This window comes from Palaemon carinicauda, chromosome 39, assembly GCF_036898095.1.
Source record: "Palaemon carinicauda isolate YSFRI2023 chromosome 39, ASM3689809v2, whole genome shotgun sequence".
Classification (NCBI taxonomy): Eukaryota; Metazoa; Arthropoda; class Malacostraca; order Decapoda; family Palaemonidae; genus Palaemon; species Palaemon carinicauda.
In genome coordinates, this window is record NC_090763.1 from 56,792,926 (window position 1) to 56,817,690 (window position 24,765).

General features: G+C 39.1%; 1 protein-coding gene across 1 annotated transcript in view; it reads right to left on the bottom strand.

Moving 5' to 3' along the window:
• Window positions 1-690: 690 nt before the first annotated feature.
• The window catches only part of LOC137631205 (SID1 transmembrane family member 1-like), a 60,000-nt gene continuing 35,925 nt past the window's right edge, over window positions 691-24,765 (bottom strand). The window contains exons 10-15 of the mRNA XM_068362952.1: window positions 21,192-21,389; window positions 20,661-20,778; window positions 19,963-20,202; window positions 8,801-9,036; window positions 4,719-4,943; window positions 691-3,807 (exon numbers count right to left, since the gene is read on the bottom strand). Coding sequence (XP_068219053.1) covers window positions 3,745-3,807; window positions 4,719-4,943; window positions 8,801-9,036; window positions 19,963-20,202; window positions 20,661-20,778; window positions 21,192-21,389 — 1,080 coding nt within the window. The 3' untranslated portion in view covers window positions 691-3,744. The remainder of the gene's footprint in view (window positions 3,808-4,718; window positions 4,944-8,800; window positions 9,037-19,962; window positions 20,203-20,660; window positions 20,779-21,191; window positions 21,390-24,765) is intronic.

Below are 24,765 nucleotides of genomic sequence, written 5' to 3' on the forward strand. Positions count from 1 at the left end.
AACTTTTCAATTTTTACTATATTTTAATAACTTTTATAGGTAATGTTCAAACCAAATTAACCAATAAAAACTTTAATTAATTTCCTATCTCTTTTTCTAAATTACTTAGTAACTGATCCACTTTATTTAATTTTGGTCAGTATTAGTTTTTGCACTTGTGTATACTACTTTAATACTGTACACTAAACATAACCTAATACGGCATCCATAAGTCCACACACGACCTAATTCATAAAATGAATTTTGGAATAGAATTTCATAGAAAATTTTAGATATGTTAAGTTAAAAAAAGTTTGGATAAGTTTCCAAATAGTCAAAGTTCTTAGGTGATGTAGGAAGGTGTACCTAAAAACACTTAAGGAAAGCTTAATATTTTTAAGTGATTCAAGACAACTTCACAATTACTATGGATAACAAAACTATAGACTGGTATATAAAAAATCCTCTTATTCTCTAGTTCTTGGCAATGTAAACAAATGATATAATATTGCTGGCATTAAACATTAATGGCTATTGGGAGTGTAACTCAGTACTTTTATTTTGTACCATCTGTTGTGAACAAAACCTTAAGTATGTGTTTAATTATTTGAGACAAATACAGCTATATTAAATGCAATAATTGTGTGTGACATAAACAGCTACAATACTGTAAAAATTGACAAAAAAAAAAAATATATATAGGGTGTTTGCTCTATAAGGATTTTTACAATTGTATCCAGGTTGATTGTTGACTATTCATTATAGCATTTCTGTTACACAGCCAATAGTCATTTGCCTAACATACTAACTGCTAAATTAATAATTATTTTATAGCATACACTGGGGTTTGCTATTACATATAACTTCCAAAGGTTACAATTTTAATGGAAAATAGGGTTGTGGTAGCATATTGAAAACATCCTTGTCTTGCAATCTGTTGGACAGGAATTTGAGCCATATTCAAGCCTGCTAGTTTCTAGCAGTTTATACAACCTCAACATCTGTGTGAGTTAGGGATGGGGGTTTGGAGAACCCTTCACATTTACCTCTTGAACACTCATGTCCCTTGCCTCTGCCACTCATGATTGACCTTCAAACCTTTATACATATCCCATTTTATTAGGCTAATAATTAGCTATGCTAATCTATTCTCTTTTGGGACAACATAAGTAAATTCTTGTCTTGAAATGATTATAATGGTTGTTGAAATTAGTAATTAATAGTCTAGTATACATAAAACAGTTTGAATTGATAAAACAACTTTGTCCAAAGCTATGAGTGCTGGTATTTAGCCTACCTACTAATCTAACGTAAATCAAGTTAATCTGGTAAGGGTCTCCCAAGATGTGCTTAATAAATGAAGTCGTACTGCATTTCCCAAGACTTTCAATATTAATATTTCCATCATAATATAAAGTTGGTTTGCTTTTTCTTGTCTCATACATTCACCCATTTATATGAAGTATGTCATTTATCAATACATTCAACTGTCCTATATCGCGGATCTAATTTACCAGCGGTAAAAGTGAACTGAAAACGTTTCCTTTCCCTAAATATAGTTATATCAATGCTCAATGGTGGCAAAAGTAGAACTTGCATTACAATATTGTCAGACAAATTTCTTTAATACTGGAATGTATATATAACACTTTACTGTGTGCACAGTTTCTAAACATTTGTAAGATTGTACATTAACATTATCATCATCATCACCATAATCATCTCCTCCTACGCCTATTGACGCTAAGGGCCTTGGTTAGATTTTGCCAGTCGTCTCTATCTTGAGCTTCTAATTCAATACTTCTCCATTCATTATCATCATCTTTACACTTCAAAGTCTTCAGCCATGTAGGTCTGGGTCCTCCAACTCTTCTAGTGCCTTGTGGAGCCCAACTGAATGTTTTGTGAACTAATCTCTCTTGGGGAGTGTGAAGAGCATACCCAAGCCATCTCCTTCTAACCATAATCATGATCTCATCCACATATGGCACTCGAGTAATCTCTCCTATAGTTTCATTTCTAATCCTGTCCTGACATTCAACTCCCAATATTCTTCTCAGGGCTTTGTTCTCAAATCTACTAAATCTATTGGAGATTGTTTCATTGTCATACCATGACTCATGTCCATAGAGTAACACCGATCTCACTAAACTGATATATAGTCTGATTTTTATATGTAATTCAGGCGATTTGATTACCCAATTTTACTTAACCTAGCCCTCAATCTTTTACTAAACTCTAATTCTAAAGACCCTGCATTGGAGATCATAGTTCCTAAATACTTTATCATTAATCCTTTCTCCTTCCAATGATATTTCACCTCCCATTGCATACTCCGTTCTCATCAACTGTCTTTCTTCTATTTATCTTCAGCCCAACCTCGTGTGATATTTCATGCATTCTAGTAAGCAAGCATTGCAAATCCTGTGGTGTTCTGCTAATAAGGACATCATCATCAGCGTACTCTAGGTCTGCTAGATTCCTATCACCAATCCAGTCCAATCCTTCTCCACCATCTCCGACTGTTCTACGCATTACAAAATCCATGATGAGGATAAATAACATAGATGGCAACACATTCCCTTGGAGTACTCCGCTATTCACTGGAAATTCATTTGATAAGCCTCCATTAACATTAACTTTGCACTTGCTATGCTCATGAACAAACTTAATCAAATTTACATATTTAAGAGGAATTCCATAATAACGCAGGGCTCTCCATAAAATTGGCCGGTGCAGACTATCAAAGGCTTTTTTCATAGCCCAAAAATGCCATCAAAGGTGGATTTCTATATTCTACACATTGCTGTAAAACATGTCTCAAAATGAAAATTTGGTCGGTGCAACTTTTACCTTTTCTAAATCCTGCTTGTTCATCTCAGCTTTTCATCAATCTTTCTCTCCAGTCTCTTTAGAATAAGCATACTACACCTGTATATATTTTCATAACTGACATAAGTGTTATGCCCCTGTAATCATTGCAATCAGTTAGATCTCCTTTTTCTGCCATTCTCACCAACACTCTTAACTCCCATTCAGAGATTGTGCATACAGGTTACCAACCCTCTCTCTCTCCTTTTGAGTAATTTTTCAAAGCTGAATGGTAGAAAAATTTTCACCAAAGTGTCATAAAATGGTTTAGATCACATCTGAGGCAAATTCTAATTCAAATACTTAATGATAATTCTAATTAATCAAAAGATGAATTACTTTGTATACAGCAAACTCATTACTTAGGCAGTGAATTATTCTTTGCAGATCCATGTATAGTTGAAACACCAATAAAATAAAAGGGTGGTATGAATAATGTACAGTACATCCTTATGTAACTATCATTCCATTATCATAGAATACAATGTGTTTGCAATCAGTAGCATAATTAATAAACTCATTATATACCTTGTCAGTTTCATCTCTTGTACTTTTTGCATTGTCTTGGTGAAATTTTCCACCATTTCTGCACAGGGACAAAACAGTACAAGACATTCACAAGACAGTACAGTACAGTATTATCGTAAATAAGAATAAACCCAGCTATAGCTATCTCTCACCTACAGGAATACAATTCTGTGAACTTGGGAAATAAAAGATTGCTCGATATGTCACTTATGTACACTTATTTGTACAAAAATCCAGAAAATGAATACCATACCATTCTGGCAAATGACTAAGTAAATAATATATTTCTATTTTACTATCACATAAACATTATGATATAGGAAACAAACATTACATTAAAAAAGGACACAAATTAGAAAACTTAGCTTAGAAGACTGGAATCTTTTCTCGAGGAATCAAGGCTCTATCATCATCCAAAGTAAGCAGAAGCTGGAAAAAAATAAGAAAAAATTAAAAAATTTTCATATTCAAATATAACAAACCTCTTATTTTACTTATGCTGGAGTGTATAAGGTTTAGAGATATGTTATAAACAGGAAAATTAAGTCTTTAGTTGTCTTTCCCTATAAGCATCTCTGCCAGGAAGGGTTGCTTATTCTCTAGGTCAAAAAAATGTCAGCATATTGAAAACCACTCGGCAGTTATTTCCATATTTATCCTCAAATTCTTGAATCAAGAATGCACTGCTTGTCAGTTCAATTAGTTAAAATTTTCTGGTGCCACGGTCCAGAAATAATACATGAAGAACAAACAAAAAAAGTGAAATAGCAAAATAACAATAAAATTATGAATACGACTTACATAAGCAAAAACATGGACAAAGACATTCCCAATAAAAAGTTTACGAACATTGTGTAAACATTATTGAAATAAAGTTTTTCTAATGCTTAATAGCTTTTTCTATGAAGTAACTATTTAAAAGATGAAATAATATATATATATATGTGAGGGATTATACTTTTAATGTCAACATAAAAAAGTTCCTGGTGATTTAGAACCACAGTCTCCTTTTACTTCCATAGTTTCTTTGATACTGTTAAACTCTGATAGGTTCTCTTTAGTCATAATGTTTGAAAACAAAAACTTCTTTAATTTCTCTATGGGTGCTTGCCAGTAACCAATATTTCTTTCACAATTTTGTATCTAAACTGGATAGAAATCACTATACAGTACAGTATTTCTATTTTCTTCTATTACTGGAATACTAAGAGCGATATTTTGTCATAATTGTCCCTACATGGGGTAATACTTAACATTCCACATTGTGAGGCAAACTATAGATGGTACTGCGTCAATAGACGTAGAAGATGATGATGATAATGATGATGAATATAACTTACCATAAATCCAAAGAACATTGCTCCTGCTGATAAGAAGTGCCAAATATCATGGGTGTCATAGAAGTGAAGGAGCAAACATTCCTGATTGTACTGTCTACTGTGTGCAGGTGTTAATGCCCAGGTTGTAGTGTGATGCACATAAAAAAATATAGCTGCGCCCCATCCGAACAAGCACAATACAAGGTATACAACTGACTGCAAGAGAAGCCGCTCTCCATGACGTAACTGAAAAGAAAAGTACAGTACAATATACAAATGTCACGACATACAGCTGTTGCTTCTAAATGTATTACTCATTCAAATTTTGAACTGCTCAAAATTTGTCTTATCAATGCTATACTGATGGTCTCTTTAAATTTAATATTGATAATGCAGAACTTATCAATAGTTTAAAAATTTTGAAAATAATCTAAATAAAATTTATATCAAGAGGACTTGAGAAAAGAAAAAACTTGTTAAATAAGGGTGACTGTGAACCTCTAGTATCTTTTTAAAATGCTACTTAAAATAAACTTACTCAATTTAGGATTCATATGACAATAACTTGAAGATCTGAATACCTCTTGCTGCACATTAAAATAACTAAAACATTGCAATACTGGAAGTAGGAATTATAAATAAAAACACGAAGGGTGGCTGTCTTACACATGAAAGATGGAATATGTTCTATTTATGTTGCATATTCATTGTGGTCCAAAAATTTATATTTCAGATAAAACATGAAAAATATACTAGGCTATGGTCACCAAGGTAACTGATTAAAGGCCCCTATCAATTAACTATGCTTTTCTGGTACTTCCCTGTCACTCATCTCTAATTGCTAATGGTAGCTTAAATATATCTTGTATAATTTATAAAAAGGATACCAACTAAACATTTCCCTGTTACCCCGGTACGGTACTTGCTCACATAGTAAGTCTAGTACTACACTATTTGGCAGTGAACCCAATGCATAAGTTGACATTTTGAATAAGAAATAATTTTTGGATTATTAACTATTAAACAGCATTCCAAACAGTGACCTGGTGAAAGGGAAAATAAGGTCATAGCCAAGGACAGATCATAGGCTTAGCCAAGAGAAAAATTGAGTATGGTACATAATTATGCAAAGAAATAAATGCAACTACAGGTAGGTTTAATATATACATACATATACCAAGGCATTTCCCCCAATTTTGGGGGGTAGCCGACATCAAACAAATGAAACAAAAAAGGGGACCTCTCCTCTCTACGTTCCTCCCAGCCTGACAAGGGACTTAACTGAGTTTGGCTGGTACTGCTAGGGTGCCACAGCCCACCCTCCCCTGTTATCCACCACAGCTGAAGCTTCATAACGCTAAATCCCCTACTGCTGCTACCTCCGCGGTCAACCAAGGCACTGGAGGAAGCAGCAGGGCCTACCGGAACTGCGTCACAATCGCTCGCCATTCATTCCTATTTCTAGCATGCTCTCTTGCCTTTCTCACATCTATCCTCCTATCACCCAAACCTTGGTCTTCCTCTTGTACTTCTCCCATCAACTCTAGCATTCATCACCTTCTTTAGCAGACAGCCATTTTCCATTCTCTCAACATGGTCAAACCACCTCAACACAATCATATCCACTCTAGCTGCTAACTCATTTCTTACACCCGTTCTCACCCTCACTACTTTGTTCCTAACCCTATCTACTTGAGGTACACCAGCCATACTCCTTAGACACTTAATCTCAAACACATTCAATTTCTGTCTCTCCGTCACTTTCATTCCCCACAACTCCGACCCATACATCACAGTTGGTACAATCACTTTCTCATATAGAACTCTCTTTACATTCATGCCCAACCCTCTATTGTTTACTACTCCCTTAACTGCCCCCAACACTTTGCATCCTTCATTCACTCTCTGACGTACATCTGCTTCCACTCCACCATTAGCTGCAACAACAGACCCCAAGTACTTAAACAGATCCACCTCCTCAAGTAACTCTCCATTCAACATGACATTCAACCTTACACCATCTTCCCTTCTCGTACATCTCATAACCTTACTCTTACCCACATTAACTCTCAACTTCCTTCTTTCACACACCCTTCCAAATTCTGTCACTTATCGGCCAAGCTTCTCTTCTGCGTCCGCAACCAGTACAGTATCATCCGCAAACAACAATTGATTTACCTCCCATTCATGGTCATTCTCGTCTACCAGTTTCAATCCTCGTCCAAGGACTTGAGCATTCACCTCTCTCACCACTTCCATCAACGTACAAGTTAAACAACCATGGCGACATCACACATCCCTGTCTCAGCCCCATTCTCACCGGAAACCAATCGCTCACTTCATTTCCTATCCTAACACATGCTTTACTACCTTTGTAGAAACTTTGTAGAAACTGTAATACTATAGCAAAAATCAATTTTTCACCTGTACAATATTTGCACCAAATGAATATGGAAAATTAATGCTACTTGATCATAATCTCGCCAATGATCTCGGCTATCACTAATTTTTGAAAGCTGCACTAACCATGTAACAAAGGTTGAAGTATTCGTGCACTATTTGAACAAATGCAAGATGTTGGGGGAAGAATTTTAACTAAAATTAAATGTTTTAACAAACCAAATCATTCTTTTTATTTGTCCTTTGCTATCCACTGCCTTTTATTCTTTTCTTTTTATTTGTACATCCAGTTCTATTACTTTATCTAAGCTATAGTTCCATCTTTGTTTCCCATATGTTGTTTTTGGTAACGAGTGTGTCACAACTGGTGTTGTCATCATCACAAAGTGTTTTCATATCACAATCAATCCCAATTACTATACTGTACAGTTTAAGTGGCTATCCTGGAAGGTATTTAGCCTTGCGTGATGTATCGGCTCCTCCATATTGACCAGTTTTTCCGATTTTTTGCTAGTTTATAGGTTTGATTACTCACTTTATTTACATTTCTTTACATATTGTTTTTGTTATCATTCTTGTTAATATAGTTTTTAAGTATGATGTATCTGTTTTATTACCATTAATTCTTATGCTGTAAGGAGACATTGCGCAAAATCCGGAATCAGTATGTCCTAGATTTCATCAATTTCATCTACAATCTTTGTGGTCTTCATGCAAATATCCAAGACCTTAAAGTTGCTTCCAGAGAGTATGATATTTTTTTTGCTCAGAAACTTTGGTTTCTAATATGAGGCACTCATTTGAGCTCCTTATGACTGGCTTTAAGAAGCCAATAATTTTGAAATGGGATGCCATTGCTAGGGCCAGGGGAATGGAGGTGTATATTAGGACTGAGTACCCTGCTTCTCCATGAATGTGGATGTCATGAGATTCAGGTAATAAAAGTTTGTGGCAGGCATAACAACTTCTACTTGTGTTCGATCTACCGGAATCAAGACATGGATAATTCTATCTTTGACTGTCTTCTTGCCATTATGGCTAAGGTACAAGAAGATAATAGAAAGGCCTCTTTTGTCTTTGTGATTTCAATGCTCACCATAGGGAGTGGTTAAATTCTGTTACTCAAACTGATCGCCATGGCTTAACCCTTTTACCCCTGGGCTATTTGGAAATTTCCAACCCTTAACCCCCCGGGGTTATTCTTTTTCAAGCACATTTTGCAGTATATTTTTTTTTAAATTGCTCTAACAGCCTTAATTTTTGTCATAGAGAGGTCAGGTTGGTCTCATTCTCTTGGAAAATGCCTGAAGTTTCTCAAAAAATTATCAAAAATATGCAAAAAAAATTTAAATAGCAGTTTTTTGCAAGGACGTACCAGTACGTCCATGGGGGTAAAGGGATGAGTTTTGTGAAACGTACCGGTACGTCCTTTGGGGGTAAAAGGGTTAAGAGCATTAGACTTTGCCTCTGAATCAGGCTGTGAGCAAATCATAAGTAAAGCTCTGGATATCTAGCCAGCAGATGATTATCTTCCTTTGATTTGAGAATTGGAAATTACTTGAAGAAAACTCATGGGGGCTAGTATAAATTAATAGGTTTGTTGAAAAACCTTTTGATTTCTATTTATGAAAATATTAAGGTTTTTTCAATTGCACAAAATTATTGGAAAAACAAGACTTAAAAAACAAATGATAAAGATTTACCTTCATGATAATATAAAATGCAATGTAAAGTAGCAGATTTGTCAGGAAAATGATGAGGAGGTATGATGCAAAATCTGACGGAGTCGAAACCATGCCATAAATCGCTAATCCCCAGTTAGCAGCATTTCCAAGGAGCAAGAGCACTATGCGATCACAATACATCGGACGTAACATGCCCCAAGGGTAACTGATCTCGCTTAAAAACCATGATTTGAAACGCCTGAAAACACTCAAATCTGAAAGAGACAAAATATTATTTATTATGAGATAAGCCTTTATATAACAAAGGATACAACTACCAATATATAACCATTTATTGAATAGAAACTCTGATGACCTTGAGCAATTGATGTCAATACCAGAGAAATTAACCATTTCAATAACCTATAACTTATATAACTTCAGCATTTATTATTAATGAATTTCATTGTTGTAAAAGCACTTTACTTATTTGGCATTGTATATTCCTTTCCCATTAAGATGCCAGCTCTAAAATCACAGATGGAGAATAACAAATCTATGAATGATTGACATTATAAAATAGAAGTTTCGATAAAGAAAAAACCTACATTTAGGAGGTGATGTGTGGTCTCCAAGTATTTTCCTGTAAAATCTAGAATTGAAAATCCAATACAACATAAAAATACTGAACCAAAGAAATATTGTCTCCCCTGCACCAGGGCCAGTATTTCAAGGTGCAAAGCCCGGACTCTGTGTGCATATGAGAGACCTAAAGGTTCAGCCTCTATTAAAACCATCCCAGCACCTCCCAGGCTTAAAATCATCTGGTAAACGATGACAAGTTATCAACAAGAATCAACACTAAAACTGGAGACAATGCTACTTGTCAGCGTACACCAATTTGCACCAAGCTGCCATCTTCCATACTCAGTGAGTCAAATGACCCCCTTCCCTACATGAGGATATGGAGGAGCGAAGATCTTGGATGCCATATAGTACCTCTGTAATAATAGGATTTTCTTTCATCAAACACCCATTTGGGTTAATGTGTTGTGTGGCCTCCAAGAATTAATACCGGTGAAATAACCGAATAGACTAGTGTACCATGAAAGGCAAGCATCTACAACCAAACAAACAGCTAAATCATGTGCAAGGTTGAGAAGAAAAACTAATAAGTCAGACCTTCACCTCATAAAGAAAAGACTCTGGAGAAGCAGCTAGATGCCTGTTAATATGCTTCTGATGATGGACCTGGTTGGTGAGTCTTCTATTCTATCAGATTTTCCCTCATACACACCACCAACGAGCTGAGTACCACGCATGCACATTGTCCCACTTAGGTTTGTTTTTGGTAGTGTCTTATTCATACCCTATACCAAGAAAATTCCATAAGGCATTGGATATAGTGAAACTGCATATTAGCTCTCTTGATGACAGAGATACCTGTTGAAAGAAACTTGTTGATCTGGGTATTTAGAAATAAACCACCTTCTTAAGATGTGGATCTCTGCAGGTGAAGTAGACAAAAGACAGAGGTTACAATTTCCCTGTCTTAAGGCTGTAATATAATGAGTGTCACCCATCTGAAAGAGAATGTTCATTTCTGGCCAAAAACAGAGGACCCAGAGTCAGAATTAGGAGGTCAGGAATGATGGAGATTAACTCCTTATCTCTCCATAATGCTGCAAGCTCACTGACTCTTGGTGTCAAAGCTAATGCTATAGAAAAATAGCTTTCTGGAGTAACTTTAATGGATAGGGAGAAATTATCTAAAACATGTCAAAATCCAGCTTGAGGGATTTTGTCAATGCAGATTTATATGACAAGATGTTCATGGTTTAAGCTTCCTATCTCAAAGCGTTGGACAAGAAAGAAAGTCAAAAGGTCCGGGTTTATTGGACATGGAGACCTATCCCACCAGAAGACCATCCATGCCTTGCAAACAGATTGGTATTGTTTAGTGGAAGAAGACCTCTTACAGCCCATTAAATGTCATGGTGTGAGCTGAAAACTCACTACCGTATATGCGTTAAGAGAAATTCCAAGCGCAAGGTTCTGGTCAAAAAGAAGGAAACAAAGATATTCCAACTTCCTACTCTCTGATGCAGCTGTGCTAACCAAAGAGGGTGCAATATAAGTCTTAGACGGTGGATCAATGGATACCATGGGCTGTTCAGCCATTTTGGGGTTACCACCACAGCTGCCCCTGAGAAAAGCTTAAGGTTATTTGAAGCCTTCAAAATCAAACAAATAAACCAAGGACCATCTGTTTCTCCCCAGGTTCAACCCTCTCGTCAATGCCTGAGAATCCACATTCAAAACTATGAAGAACAGAACATTGTGGTTCTCTTTTATTGCAAACAGGTCTTTTTCAATATTAAACTTACCCGATAATCATGTAGCTGTCAACTCCGTTGCCCGACAGAATTCTATGGAGGGATACGCCAGCTATCACAATACTAGAAGGGGGTGTACTTACCAGCGCCACCTGTGGCCAGGTACTCAAGTACTTCTTGTTGACACCTCCTCAATTATTCCTCTGTCGTGCTTCTGACAAGACGTTCTGGGATACGCTTATGTGCTTGGAGTATTTTCACGACTTTGGTGAAGTATTTCTCTTTGATTTCGGCTGTCGCTTTACTGGAAACTTCTATTTTAGCTTAGTTAGCTTTTGGAATTAATTTGATTAATTTTGGTGACGAAGAGAGTATTAACTCTCGTTCACCTTTCAATGGCCGACCCTTCCCTTAGACGGAAGTGTTGGTGTCTAAGAGAGTATAGACTCTCTTTCTTAATTTTGCTTAACAAAAGTTATAGATTTATTTTATATCTCTCCGCCTCTTATAGGCCTCTTCGATTAACTTCCTTTTATTATAAACTTATTAAAATTAATTTTTATATTTGTTTATATTCGACCTTCCTAATAGTAGGCGGTCTTTTCTTGGTACCGAAGTTAATTATCGTGAGCCCGTCATTTCGGTTTTACCTGTTAACATATTATGCTATTTTAAGGTCTTTGAAAGAATTTCTTTGATAGTCTCGTACTTTTTCAAAGTTGAACTAACGTTTTGTTTGTCTCGGCAGTTGTTGACGTTCAGAACGTTTCAACTTGCACTCTATCGTTACGATAGAGAAAGAATGTTCACGGTTTCACATTGCAGTAAGAGTAACCGTGTCTAGCGTTTTGTTCATTCTTTCTTAACTTAATGGTTTTGATCCTAATAAGGAACTTTTCTTTTTAGGAAATATTTCAGTTTTTTCCTTTAACATAATATGTTTTAACGATATATATGATTGGGCTCTTCTCTCAGGTTCTAAGTCAAGAGAGAGAGAGAGAGAGATAGAGACGGAGGGAGAAAGAGGATAAACGTTTCCCTCAAGCCTGCCAGGCGTACGAGTAACGTCGTTATCGTTTTGCTCTTATCCCTAGTCTCTTTAGGGGAAGAAACTAAACGTTTCTAGAGTGATCTAGTGTTTAGTCTCTTTCCAGCCACTGAATTTTCTTTCATTAGATTTTTCTGTTACATTGTAATTCTGTTTTCGCAATTACTAACTTTTGAGAAGGATAGAATTGCGTGTTTCAGGTACAAACCACTTAAAGTTTCGAGTTCAGTGAAATAAGTGCAAACAGAAATCAAAGTGATAAGTGATTGATGTCAGTGTTATGCGTGAGGGTACTTTTGTGCGCGCCAGTCGTCCTCCCAGTCCGGGACCTCTTGCAAGCTCCCAAGCCCAGGGGAGAAGCAATGTCGAAGGGCAAAAGGGTTCGGCAGGCCTTGATCGGCGCACAGAAGTATCCTCGGTGGTTGTGGGCGTGTCTTACCGAGACCGTCACTCCCACCCGCAGACGATTGAGCCCTTATTTTGCTCGTCTGCAGAAGAGATTTAGAGGAGAAAATAAAGGCAGAGTAACGCTGGTCTCAGGTCTCTAGACCTCTTAAACGTAAAGTCCAGACCTATGCCAGACGTACGAAGTAAAGTTCAACAACCCGGATGCAGTCATTGGGTTAGCTCTGACTCTCCTCAGTCATCATTTTGTCGGGCTGAGAGTGCGCCTACACTCCCCCCCCGCCTATGCTCGCTCCGCCTGATCGCAGTACCACCTGCCAGGCGTACGATGTTGTGGACTCTACTACAGTCCATGCAGCACAGCTTTCGGACCTGATGCGTGAGTGTCGTGCTGAGAGTGTTGCACCTCCTCCTCCTCCTGCACCGGTGGTGCACCAACCGCCTGCACCCGTTCAGCCTGTGCTGCACCCGCCTGCACCGGTGGTGCACCAACCGGCTGCACCCGTTCAGCCTGTGCTGCACCCGCCTGCACTCGCTGCACCCAGTCGCAGCACCATCTGCCAGGCGTACGATGTTGTGGACTCTACTACAGTCCATGCAAGCACAGCTTTCGGACCTGTTGCGTGAGTATTGGGCTGAGAGTGTTGCACCTCCACCTGCACCCTTTCAGCCTGTGCTCAACCCGCCTGCACTCGCTGCACCCAGTCGCAGCACCATCTGCCAGGCGTACGATGTTGTGGACTCTACTACAGTCCATGCAAGCACAGCTTTCGGACCTGTTGCGTGTATGTCGGGCTGAGAGTGTTGCACCTCCACCTGCACCCGTTCAGCCTGTGCTCAACCCGCCTGCACTCGCTGCACCCAGTCGCAGCACCTTCTGCCAGGCGTACGATGTTGAACCTCTTTCTGTGTTCGCTGTTCCCAGTGTTGTTCAGCCTCAGCCTTCTTTAAGGCAACCTTCGGTTTGGGATCAGGAGGATTACTCCACTCTTCCTCCTCCTCCCCTGGCTGCTCCACCGGTGGTGCAACTCTCGGTGGAGGTACAACCTCTTCCACCTGTGAGTCAGTCTCCTCAGCTGCTGCACCGAGCTCAACCCAAGCACCCTGTTCCTGCACCTCAGACACCTCTGCTTGCGGGAACTTTACCTTGTTCTGCGCAACCTCGGTCTCTTCACGCTCCACTCATTCCACAGGAACAGGAACTTTCTGCACCTTCCACTGTTGTTGTTCCAGCTCGTTCTGACTCTGCTGTTCAGCATACCTTACCTCCATTTTCAAACCATGGCAAAAATATGAATCATGAGTTATGAATGTAAGGTAAACATTATGTTGATTTTTAAACCCCATGCAAGCATGCATAAAGCACTCTAGCACTGGTCATGGAATTTCTAAGAATGTTAAACGCCATGCACACGCTCTGCTTTCCTTACAGCAGGCTCTGCTTACTACATGCTCAGCATTCAGCATGCTCTGCATTCAGCATGCTCTGCATACAACATGCTCTGCATACAGCATGCTCTGCATTCAGCATGCTCTGCATACAACATGCTCTACATACAGCATGCTCTGCATACAGCATACTCTGCATTCATCATGCTCTGCATACCTTACCGCATGCTTCTCAACATATCTTGGGTTGTTGCCAACTCACTAGACTGTCAAGCAGTTTCATAACGTTGCCTTCTAGTCTGCTGCTTTTGCACCAGTGAACCCTCACTCAGAGAACTTAGCTTTTCTAGGATAAGGTCCCTGTAGATGAGAAAGTTCTTTTCTCCCTCCTTCTGATATTCCCTTGAGGACTCTGTCATTTGGAGGGAGCCTTTAGCTGCATAACCTCTTATGGATTTTTATTTAAGCATTACATGCTTACAGGGAAGGTAATGGTTCCACTTCAGCCGCTAATCCCGTCTGTTACCACACCTGCTCCCATAGACCTTGAGCTGTGTTGCATGACATGCAGTCCAAGCTTAGTCCTTGTTAGAGGATTTTTTGTTTACGGAGTCAATGTGTCACGGGGAAGACGTTCAACAACCAACAGAAGGGACTTGTTGTGACGCAGTGCGGCAACCTCAGCAACCCGTTAAGGAGTTGTCTGTACGACCCAGATAGTCTAGACAGATTCGGGTTGTCACTGTACTTCCTCGCTTGCCCATGATTGACAGTTTACAGACTGTGCAGCAGTATCATGATCTTGTGTCCGGCTCCGTCAGACGACTGGCTTTTAAGAGCTCCCACAAGTCGTCGCTGTCTGGAGATTTTCAAATGGACTATGGATCTGACCAAGGAACTGGGCCTCCTGGTCAATTTTGAGGAGTCTCAGCTCGTTCCATCCCAGACCATTGTTTCCTTGGGTATGGATCTTCAGAGTCGAGCTTTTCGGACTTGTCCGTCGGCCCCAAGGATCTTCCAAGCCCTAGAATGCATCCAGAGCATGCTGAGAAGGAACCGATGCTTAGTCAGGCAGGGGATGAGTCTAACAGGGACACTTTCATCGCTGGCCCTGTTCATCGAGTTAGGGAGACTCCACCTCCGCCCCCTTCAGTATCATCTAGCTGCTCACTGGATAAAGGACTTGACGCTAGAGACGGGCTCAGTTCCTGTTTCCGAAGAGATGAGGTCTACTCTAACGTGGTGGAAGAACAGCATTCTTCTCAAGGAAGGTCTACCTTTGGCTGTTCAGACCCCCGACCACCGTCTCTTCTCGGACGCATCGGACACGGGCTGGGGTGCGACACTGGACGGACAGGAATGCTCGGGAACATGGAATCAGGAGCAAAGGACACTTCACATCTATTGCAAGGAGTTGTTGGCAGTTCATCTGGCCTTGATAAACTTCAAGTCCCTCCAGCTTAACAAGGTGGTGGAGGTGAACTCCGACTACACCACAGCCTTGGCTTACATCTCCAAGCAGAGAGGGACTCATTCGAGGAAGTTATTCAAGTTCGCAAGGGACCTCCTCATTTGGTCAAAGATCGAAAGCTCACGCTGGTAACGAGGCTCATTCAGGGCGATATGAATGTCATGGCAGATCGCCTCAGCCGTAAGGGTCAGGCCTTCCCCACAGAGTGGACCCTTCACAAGAATGTTTGCAGCAGACTTTGGGCCCTGTGGGGTCAGCCAACCATAGTTCTATTCGCTACCTCGATGACCAAGAAGCTCCTCTTGTATTGTTCTCCGATTCCAGACCCAGCAGCAGTTCGCGTGGATGCCTTTCTGCTGGATTGGTCCCATCTCAACCTGTATGCATTCCCGCCGTTCAAGATTGTCAACAGGGTACTTCAGAAGTTCGCCTCTCACAAAGGGACACGGTTGACGTTGGTTGCTCCCCTCTGACCCGCGAGAGAAGGGTTCACCGAGGTACTGCAATGACTGGTCGACGTTCCCAGGACTCTTCCTCCTAGAGTGGACCTTCTGCGTCAACCTCACGTAAAGAAGGTACACCCAAACCTCCACGCTCTTCGTCTGACTGCCTTCAGACTATCGAAAGTCTCTCAAGAACTAGAGGCTTTTCGAAGGAGGCAGCCAGAACGATTGCCAGAGCAAGGACGACATCCACTCTCAGAGTCTATCAGTCTTAATGGGAAGTCTTCCGAAGCTGGTGCAAGGCCAATGCAGTTTTCCTCAACCAGTACCACTGTAACCCAGATTGCTGACTTCCTGTTACATCTAAGGAACGTAAAATCCCTATCAGCTCCTACGATCAAGGGTTACAGAAGTATGTTGGCAGCGGTTTTCCGCCACAGAGGCTTGGATCTTTCCTCCAACAAAGATCTACAGGACCTCCTTAGGTCTGTTGAGACCTCAAAGGAACGTCGGTTGTCCACTCCAGGCTGGAATCTAGACGTGGTCCTAAGGTTCCTAATGTCATCAGGATTTGAACCGTTCCAATCAGCCTCTTTTAAGGACCTCACATTAGAAACTCTTTTCCTCGTGTGCTTAGCAACAGGTAAAAGAGTAAGTGAGATCCACGCCTTCAGCAGGAACATAGGTTTCACATCTGAAACGGCTACATGTTCCTTGCGGCTCGGTTTTTTTGGCTAAAACGAGCTTCCTTCCCGTCCTTACCCTAAGTCGTTCGAGATCCCAAGCCTGTCCAACATGGTGGGGAACGAACTAGAGAGAGTACTTTGCCCTGTTAGAGCTCTTAAGTACTATCTAAGAAGGTCAAAACCATTACGAGGACAATCAGAAGCCTTATGGTGTGCTATCAAGAAGCCTTCTCTACCAATGTCTAAGAACTCAGTTTCTTACTACATCAGGCTTCTGATTAGAGAAGCAAATTCTCATCTGAAGGAAGAAGACCTTGCTTTGCTGAAGGTAAGGACACATGAAGTGAGAGCTGTGGCTACTTCAGTGGCCTTCAAACAAAACCGTTCTCTGCAGAGTGTTATGGATGCAACCTATTGGAGAAGCAAGTCAGTGTTCGCATCATTCTATCTCAAAGATGTCCAGTCTCTTTACGAGTACTGCTACACCCTGGGTCCATTCGTAGCAACGAATGCAGTAGTAGGCGAGGGCTCAGCCACTACATTCCCATAATTCCATAACTTTTTAACCTTTCTCTTGAATACTTTTTATGGGTTGTTCGGTCGGCTAAGAAGCCTTCCACATCCTTGTTGATTTGGCGGGTGGTCAATTCTTTCTTGAGAAGCGCCGAGGTTAAAGGTTGTGATGAGGTCCTTTAGTATGGGTTGCAGCCCTGTATACTTTAGCACCTTTGGGTTGATTCAGCCTCCAAGAGGAACGCTGCGCTCAGTAAGGAAGACGAACTTAAAAAAGAGACAGAGTAACGGTTCAATTCGACTTCCTTACCAGGTACTTATTATTTCATTGTTATTTGAGATAACTGTTATATGAAATATGGGATACTTAGCTATCCTTTAATCTTGTACACTGGTTTTCACCCACCCCCCTGGGTGTGAATCAGCTACATGATTATCGGGTAAGTTTAATATTGAAAAATGTTATTTTCATTAGTAAAATAAATTTTTGAATATACTTACCCGATAATCATGATTTAATTGACCCTCCCTTCCTCCCCATAGAGAACCAGTGGGACCGAGGAATAATTGAGGAGGTGTCAACAAGAAGTACTTGAGTACCTGGCCACAGGTGGCGCTGGTAAGTACACCCCCTTCTAGTATTGTGATAGCTGGCGTATCCCTCCATAGAATTCTGTCGGGCAACGGAGTTGACAGCTACATGATTATCGGGTAAGTATATTCAAAAATTTATTTTACTAATGAAAATAACATATTTGAAGATCTTGGAAAATCTTTAGGATCTCTTAGAAAGAAATCTGATCCAAGGTTAATTTTGCATCCAGAGCAGTCTGTCTAGACAAGGCAGCCACTACGTTAACCTTTTCACCCCCAGGCTATTTGGAACTTTCCAACCCTTAACCCCCCAGCGTTTTCTTTTTTCAAGCACATTTTGCAATATATATTTTTTAAATTGCTCTAACAGCCTCAATTTTCGTCATAGAGAGGTCAGGTTGGTCTCATTCTTTTGAAAAATGCCTGAAGTTTCTCATAAAGTTATCAAAAATATGCAAAGAAAAATGTAAATAGCAGTTTTTTGCAAGGACGTACCAGTACGTCCATGGGGGTAAAGGGATGAGTTTTGTGAAACGTACCGGTACGTCTATTGGGGGTAAAAGTGTTAAGAGAGTCCAAAAGAAGGAAGGGAAGAGGAACAGATCCCTCTCCTAAAGAAATCTCCCATGAAGACCTCCTGAAAACAATTCAGAGAGAGAGGCTGGATAGCCTTCAACCACTAAGTGCAAGTAACTTCACATAATGGAGGTAACTCTTGAAGGTGTTGCTGACAATGAAGGATGGTCCATGGTAGCCTTCTTTAAGATCTGGCAGTTCGTGAACCATTCTGTATGTGCTATTTTGGGAGCAACCAGGGTCACCCTGAGGCTTGGTATGATCAACACTCAGTTGGTCAGATAGCAAAACAAGCTGAACGGAGGAGAAGTAGGATTCCAGGAGGTCTCATGGGCGTTGGAAGACATCCTCGAAAACTGACCATGGGTTTGGACATCTGACATACAACCTATCTCTGGCAACTGAAATTGTATCCCAGTACATTCCTCTTGCCTGGACTGTACCTCACAGACAGTTTTATGGCATTGGTACACAGCAAAGACGTGCATTTGCTTTGTCAACTTGCAAAGAAGGGTGGGGGACAAGACCATGACCCCCTTGCTTGATAACAAGAGCATCCTCAAATGTTCTTTGAAAGCTTGCAGTTAGACACTGTTTGCATTCCAGGAAAGAGTGCAGAAGTACTTCCACTGACCACACACCCGATATGACCAGGTCGCCCAGGTTAGTACCCTACCCCTCCCTTGACGCATCTAAAAACAGTTTCATGTCCAAAGGTGGAGTCAGGAAGGACTCCCCTAGTGAGGTCTTCCTCATCTAGCCACCAGGAAGGCAGGCTGAGCCTCTTGTCTCCCTGGGACACGATGATTTGCTGTCCATTGATCCTTCAAATACCATCAAAGGAATCTTTGGTGGAAGTGTCTGTGTGGTATGAACAGTTCCAGAGACGAAGATGACCGAAAAACACTGCCAGCAACGAGCTGGGGTGATCAAACGCACTATCAGACTGCGAGATTGGAGAGGGGAGCAGTGGTTCAGAAAGGTACCAAGTACCATCCTGAAGGACACTATCCAGGGCCAAGCAGTGTTCTGGCAGGATCCCCAAGGCATGAGAGGCATTCCATTACTCATAGCACCAAGAGAAGGGGAATGCTGACGTCAGCTTCCACCTCTACCTTCAACCTTCCTAAATTGTCAAAGAAAGTACAGTACACAGTTATCATCTAAGCCCATTATAAAATAAGGTAGTCCACTTCTTGTATGAGAGGACATGAGTTACAAACATTTGTACAATACTGTTGTACAATATGATATATGAGATTGCAACCTGAATTCTATAACACGTTATGTCTTTATTAATTACTATCGATAATCCATCTTGCTTAACTTGTTCTATCATGGGTATTAGGGGTATCTCTTTGAACTATACCACCAGCCCTATCATTTCTATTTAAGAAGGACTCTCCTCACTCCTGGCAGTGTTGTCATACAAGATGCTAGTTATAAAAGGCAATATGGTAAATAATTCACTTTTGCTGCTAAATGAAATTGTCTATTTTCTCTAACAACAGTACACAAGACAAAAGGAAACTATCAGTCGTGTACGACAAATGAAACTTATCAGTCATGTAAGGGTATATATATAATTTGGGACTTCCTCTATAATTCTAACTGAAAAATTGCAGATTAGAGGAACTTTTGTCAAACTAAAAGATTTATAACATTTCTGTTCAAGATTTTACTTTGAGCATTATCCCTCTAAAACCAAAATAAAAATGCATAAATGCTCTTTATACTTACCACATTTCCATCTTCCCATGTAATATATATGTCCCGACAAAAGAAGACAGGAGATGACATGAATAAAACCAAAGATTATCCAAAAGTAAACTGTTCCAGCAACTACTCCTATAACACCCAAAAGGACGGCAAATGCTAGGGCTGAATACACAGCACTGGCGCTAGCATTGATGTCTGGATGTCTGGTTTGATATATCTTTAGCATTGACAGCACAGATATCACATACATGAAAGATGTATCTGCAAAAAAAAAAAAAAAGCAATATTGTAAAAATTTCAAACTTTAGAAAATTAAGAATCATTTCAGTTATTCCAATTAATCATTTCAATTAGTTCAATAAGAAGTCACTTTTCTACTCTCATAGTGTTTGCTTGAAGAATTTATTTTCAAACGAGGGGTGAAAAGTATGGTAAGGTAATGTTAAAGAGGTTGGACAGTTAGATATAGGAAGACAAGAGTGACTGGACGAAAAGTAAAGGGTGGAAAGCAATGCAGTTGAGGGCCCAAGGGAAGCTGCTTAGAGCCTTCAGTAATATTTACAGTATGCAACTCAATATATTAAGTTTATCTTATATTGGTAATAAATGTGGAAAATATGGCCTTGTTGGATGAATTAAACTAAGCAAATATGCATGGTTTATTATTGCTATACTGTAAACAATTCAATTCAAACAAAATCCAAAAGAAATTTTCTTACCAAACTGATAGTTGGAATTATTTGGGCATATGTGATAGCAGGCACTAAGAAGTCCTTCCATGATGAGTGAACCACCCATAGCGTAGAATATGCCAAAATGCTGGGGTATTCCATAATACTGTGAGAGGCAATAATAAAAAGAATTACTGTAATGTTGACAGCTTTGTATATCTGTCATAAGAATATTGTATTTGTAATGATAAGAAACTATTGTATTGTTATAAGATGTCAAAACCATTGCATATAACCTAATTCTTTAGAATGCAGTTCTAAATTTTCAAGTTGAATAATATTTTATATAACTATCATAAGGAAGTGATTATAATGTATTTCACAAATACTTTATACAGTATTTCACAATAACATAACAGGCAGTAAAAACACAAGACGATGTCATGTGAAGGAATAGTGTTGTCTATATAAAAATAAAATGATAAAAATAACTAATCTTTTATTAGCACACAAAAATCTCCTGTATAAAACAAAAACATAATCTAATCTAAATAATGATGCAGTATATTTGTTAATTACCTTATCAATTTTGTAATCAGCTTGAACTGCCAACTTATGATGATGGTTTCGACGAGCACAAACCGCAATAAATAGAATACCAAAGAGAATGTAGCTGATATTGGAGAACACATGGTTAAAATCACTGAGAGGACCAAGTGGATGAGCACACCAGAAATTGTAGTAGCACAAATCTTGATTTCCAGTTTCATCCAGGACCTAAAGAATATGAGATGATTAAATCATAAAGAGAATTTCAACACACAATATTGCATGCTATTAAAATAAATCTCTACTGCACAATGGGATCGAATCCAAGCCACTTTAAATGAAAGGCTAGGAAGCTACCAGCCAATTCTTAGTTTCATAAATGGTAATTATTTTATGACAATAAATACTGTACTGCCTTAGAAAAACACTGTATTTCCTAATATAGCTTAAGAACAATAGAAGGAAACAAAGCAGAGATGTATGAAGGTTCCTCAGAATTACAATACAGAGAAGTTTTACATTTCATTTCAATATTTACAAAAACTTTGTGTGTTGCCAACAAGTGCTAAAAATGTTATCAAATAACACAGAAAAAATAATAGTAAAATCTCTTGTTTTGACCTTGAAGTCTAGTCTGAAATGTGATATCCTGCTTAGATTTGAGTAACATTAAAACTTTAATTTTTATGACTAACCAATTGTAAGTTAGCAATGTGAATCATCAGTATGACTAAGCAATCTTGAAAAAATATTCCCTCTTCACCCATAATAACAACTGTATTTCAGCAAGATGAATACTCGCTGCCCTTAAGTTATTACTGTGCACACACAGTAGACTCACAGTTTCATAGCATACACTTAAAACAGTAGCAAGTTGGTAAATACATTTTTGCTAAAGCTGAAAGATTAAGTGCGCCTTAGTAAAATATCCTTTACTAATTCACTGCCATTTAGAAGACTACTAATACTAAGGTGATCAAATGATTACAAGAGTGCTGTCCTGGTTCTGTCACACATGGAAAGCCCCAGCCTGAAGCAGGACCACTGAGGTTTGTGTGTTATATACTGTAAATTCCTTATATGTGTGGAGAATCACGCAGCGATTTCAGTGTTAATGGTCAAATCCACATTATCATAACACTCACTAAACAAAAGTCTTTATTTTCTCTGTGAAAGATTAGATCATATGTACTAATGACAAGGGGGAGCTTATTATACTGTACATCTTGGGGCCACATATCTGAGAGACAAAGAACTCATAGTTGAGGCACATCTTGGCTCCAATAACTTGTGGCCTGTTCGTTACACTTCTGCCAGGTGATCGCCAGACTGGGATTCGAGTCCCGCTCAAACTTGTCAGTTCTTTTATTTAGTCTCCAACCTCACCATCCTTGTGAGTTAAGGATGAAAGTTTTTGGGGAGCCTATAGATCTACCTGCTAGTCATCAGCAGCCATTGCCTGGCCCTCCTGGTCCTAGCTTGGTTGGAGAGGGGAATTGGGGGCTGATTGTATGTATATAAAGTCAGTCTCTTGGGCACTGTCCAGCTTGCTAGGGCAATGTCACTATCCCTTACCTCTGCCATTCACAAGCAGCCTTTAAACCTTTAAACTAGTCTTGTGCTGACACAAAAAGTTGGCTGCATGTGTAGCAAATCTATCAAATATTTTGGACATCAAATTCTGATAAATTGAGGAGTCATTGCACATATCTTAAAAGTTAGTAGGAAGTTGAAACATTACAGAAGCATTATGGGGGGGGGGGGGAAATCAGTACTAAGATAAAAGCCAAGGACGGTGATTTCTCAGCATCCAGATCTTTGCATTAACAATATCTTTTATTATAAATAACGAATTTAAAATTATAAATCTGATTCTAGATTGCAATTTTACTTTCAAGAAACAGATTCGGTCATTTTTTTCTTTAATTGCATAAATACTGAAATTGGAATATTGAGTGTTTTAAAATTGTTAATTCTACCATATTTTGAGTATTTTTCTCCTGTCTGGTCTTTAGATGCTGACTCTTATCTAATTTGCTAAACAAAAACTTGTGGTCTATTAAATTGCTTAACCCTGACCTGGATAGGATTCAATCTCTGGCACCGTCATTCAGTTTCTCTCTATGCATACTGCGTAAGATTTTTCATAATTCTTAACATCCCTTTCATTCAAATAACCTCATACTGTACCATTCTGTACGTAGTATTTGTTATGCAGTTAATTCTAACAGTCTTGCCTTCTTCACTGTAAGGTTCAATACAACACAGTATTCTACAAGTTTTATTACAGAAATGACCAGATTGTGGAGTAATTATAATCTGCCAATTAAATAGGTGTAACTTCAGAAGTTCAAACAAGTTGCAAAGGATTTTCTGTTGAACAGGTTGACGTAAGTCTTGTTTTACAGCTTCCCTATTTTAACGTTGTTACTCAACAGTTTTTTCTTATTTCTCACATACTGTACTGTATACACTAGTTTATTTATTATCTCTTTATTTCCTTTACACACTGGACTGCTTTACCTGTTGGAACCCTTGGGCTTCTAGCATCCTGGATTTCCAACTAGGGTTGGAGCTTGGCTAGTAATAATAATAACAATACAGTAATCTCCAGTTTTCCAGTAAAGACAGAACCATCCTTCTATTGCCACAGCTTTGTGGTACTGGTCTACCATCCCCAGGAACAATGCATTCTCCATCAGGATAATCATCTTGTCCCTCATTTGCAATACATGTTTAGCACTGTAAAGGGCACCTATGCTTACAGCAGCAAGAATGTTAGTTCCATTTTTCTTTATACATTATAACACACTGCGCTCAATTATTCAGGAAAAAATCTCTCTCAACAGCAAAAGACAGACATTCCATTTACAGTACTAGTACAGTGCATCAACCTTTTCTTTCAGGGTGATCCTGCTCTTTTTTTACTTAACAGTAGGGTTTGCAGATAATGATGCCTTCTAAGGGGCCATGGCAAAAGTTAAAAAGAAAAAATGGATAAAAAAGACAGTAAGCATGCAAGATACTAATCTTATGAGGAAATGTGGCATGTTGCAGGTAAGCATGTAAACAATAATGTCAGGAAACACAACCATTCATACAACACAGGATCCAGGAAAAACCAAAATGATTTCTTAAGTAAATATCACAGCCTTTCTCAGCAAATACTGTATTTCCTGCGTCATAAGATGTAACAAGTGGTAAGACAAAACAAGTTAACAAGTGGTAAGATGCAACAAGTTGTAAGACGCTACAAGTGGTACGAGGCAACCTATACTTAGCTAAGCAATTTTTGAAAGAAAAAAAGAAAAAAAAGTACAGCTTATCATAGCTGTAATTCCTAGTTGGTGATTCTAGTTTGATTTTTCATCTGGCACAGTAAATTTTCATATTTTGGTTGTATTATATGTGTTGGTTAATATTAATTACCTGTACACCTGTTATCTCAATTTATTACACATTCATATAAAAAACCACTAATACATCAGTAGCTTCTACCATCGAAACTGTTTTCAAGTGTTTGTTTACATGAAAACAGTGTCGCCAAATGTTCCTGATCTAATTTTGCTAGACGTAAAATTCCAGTAATATTTCCCAAATTCCT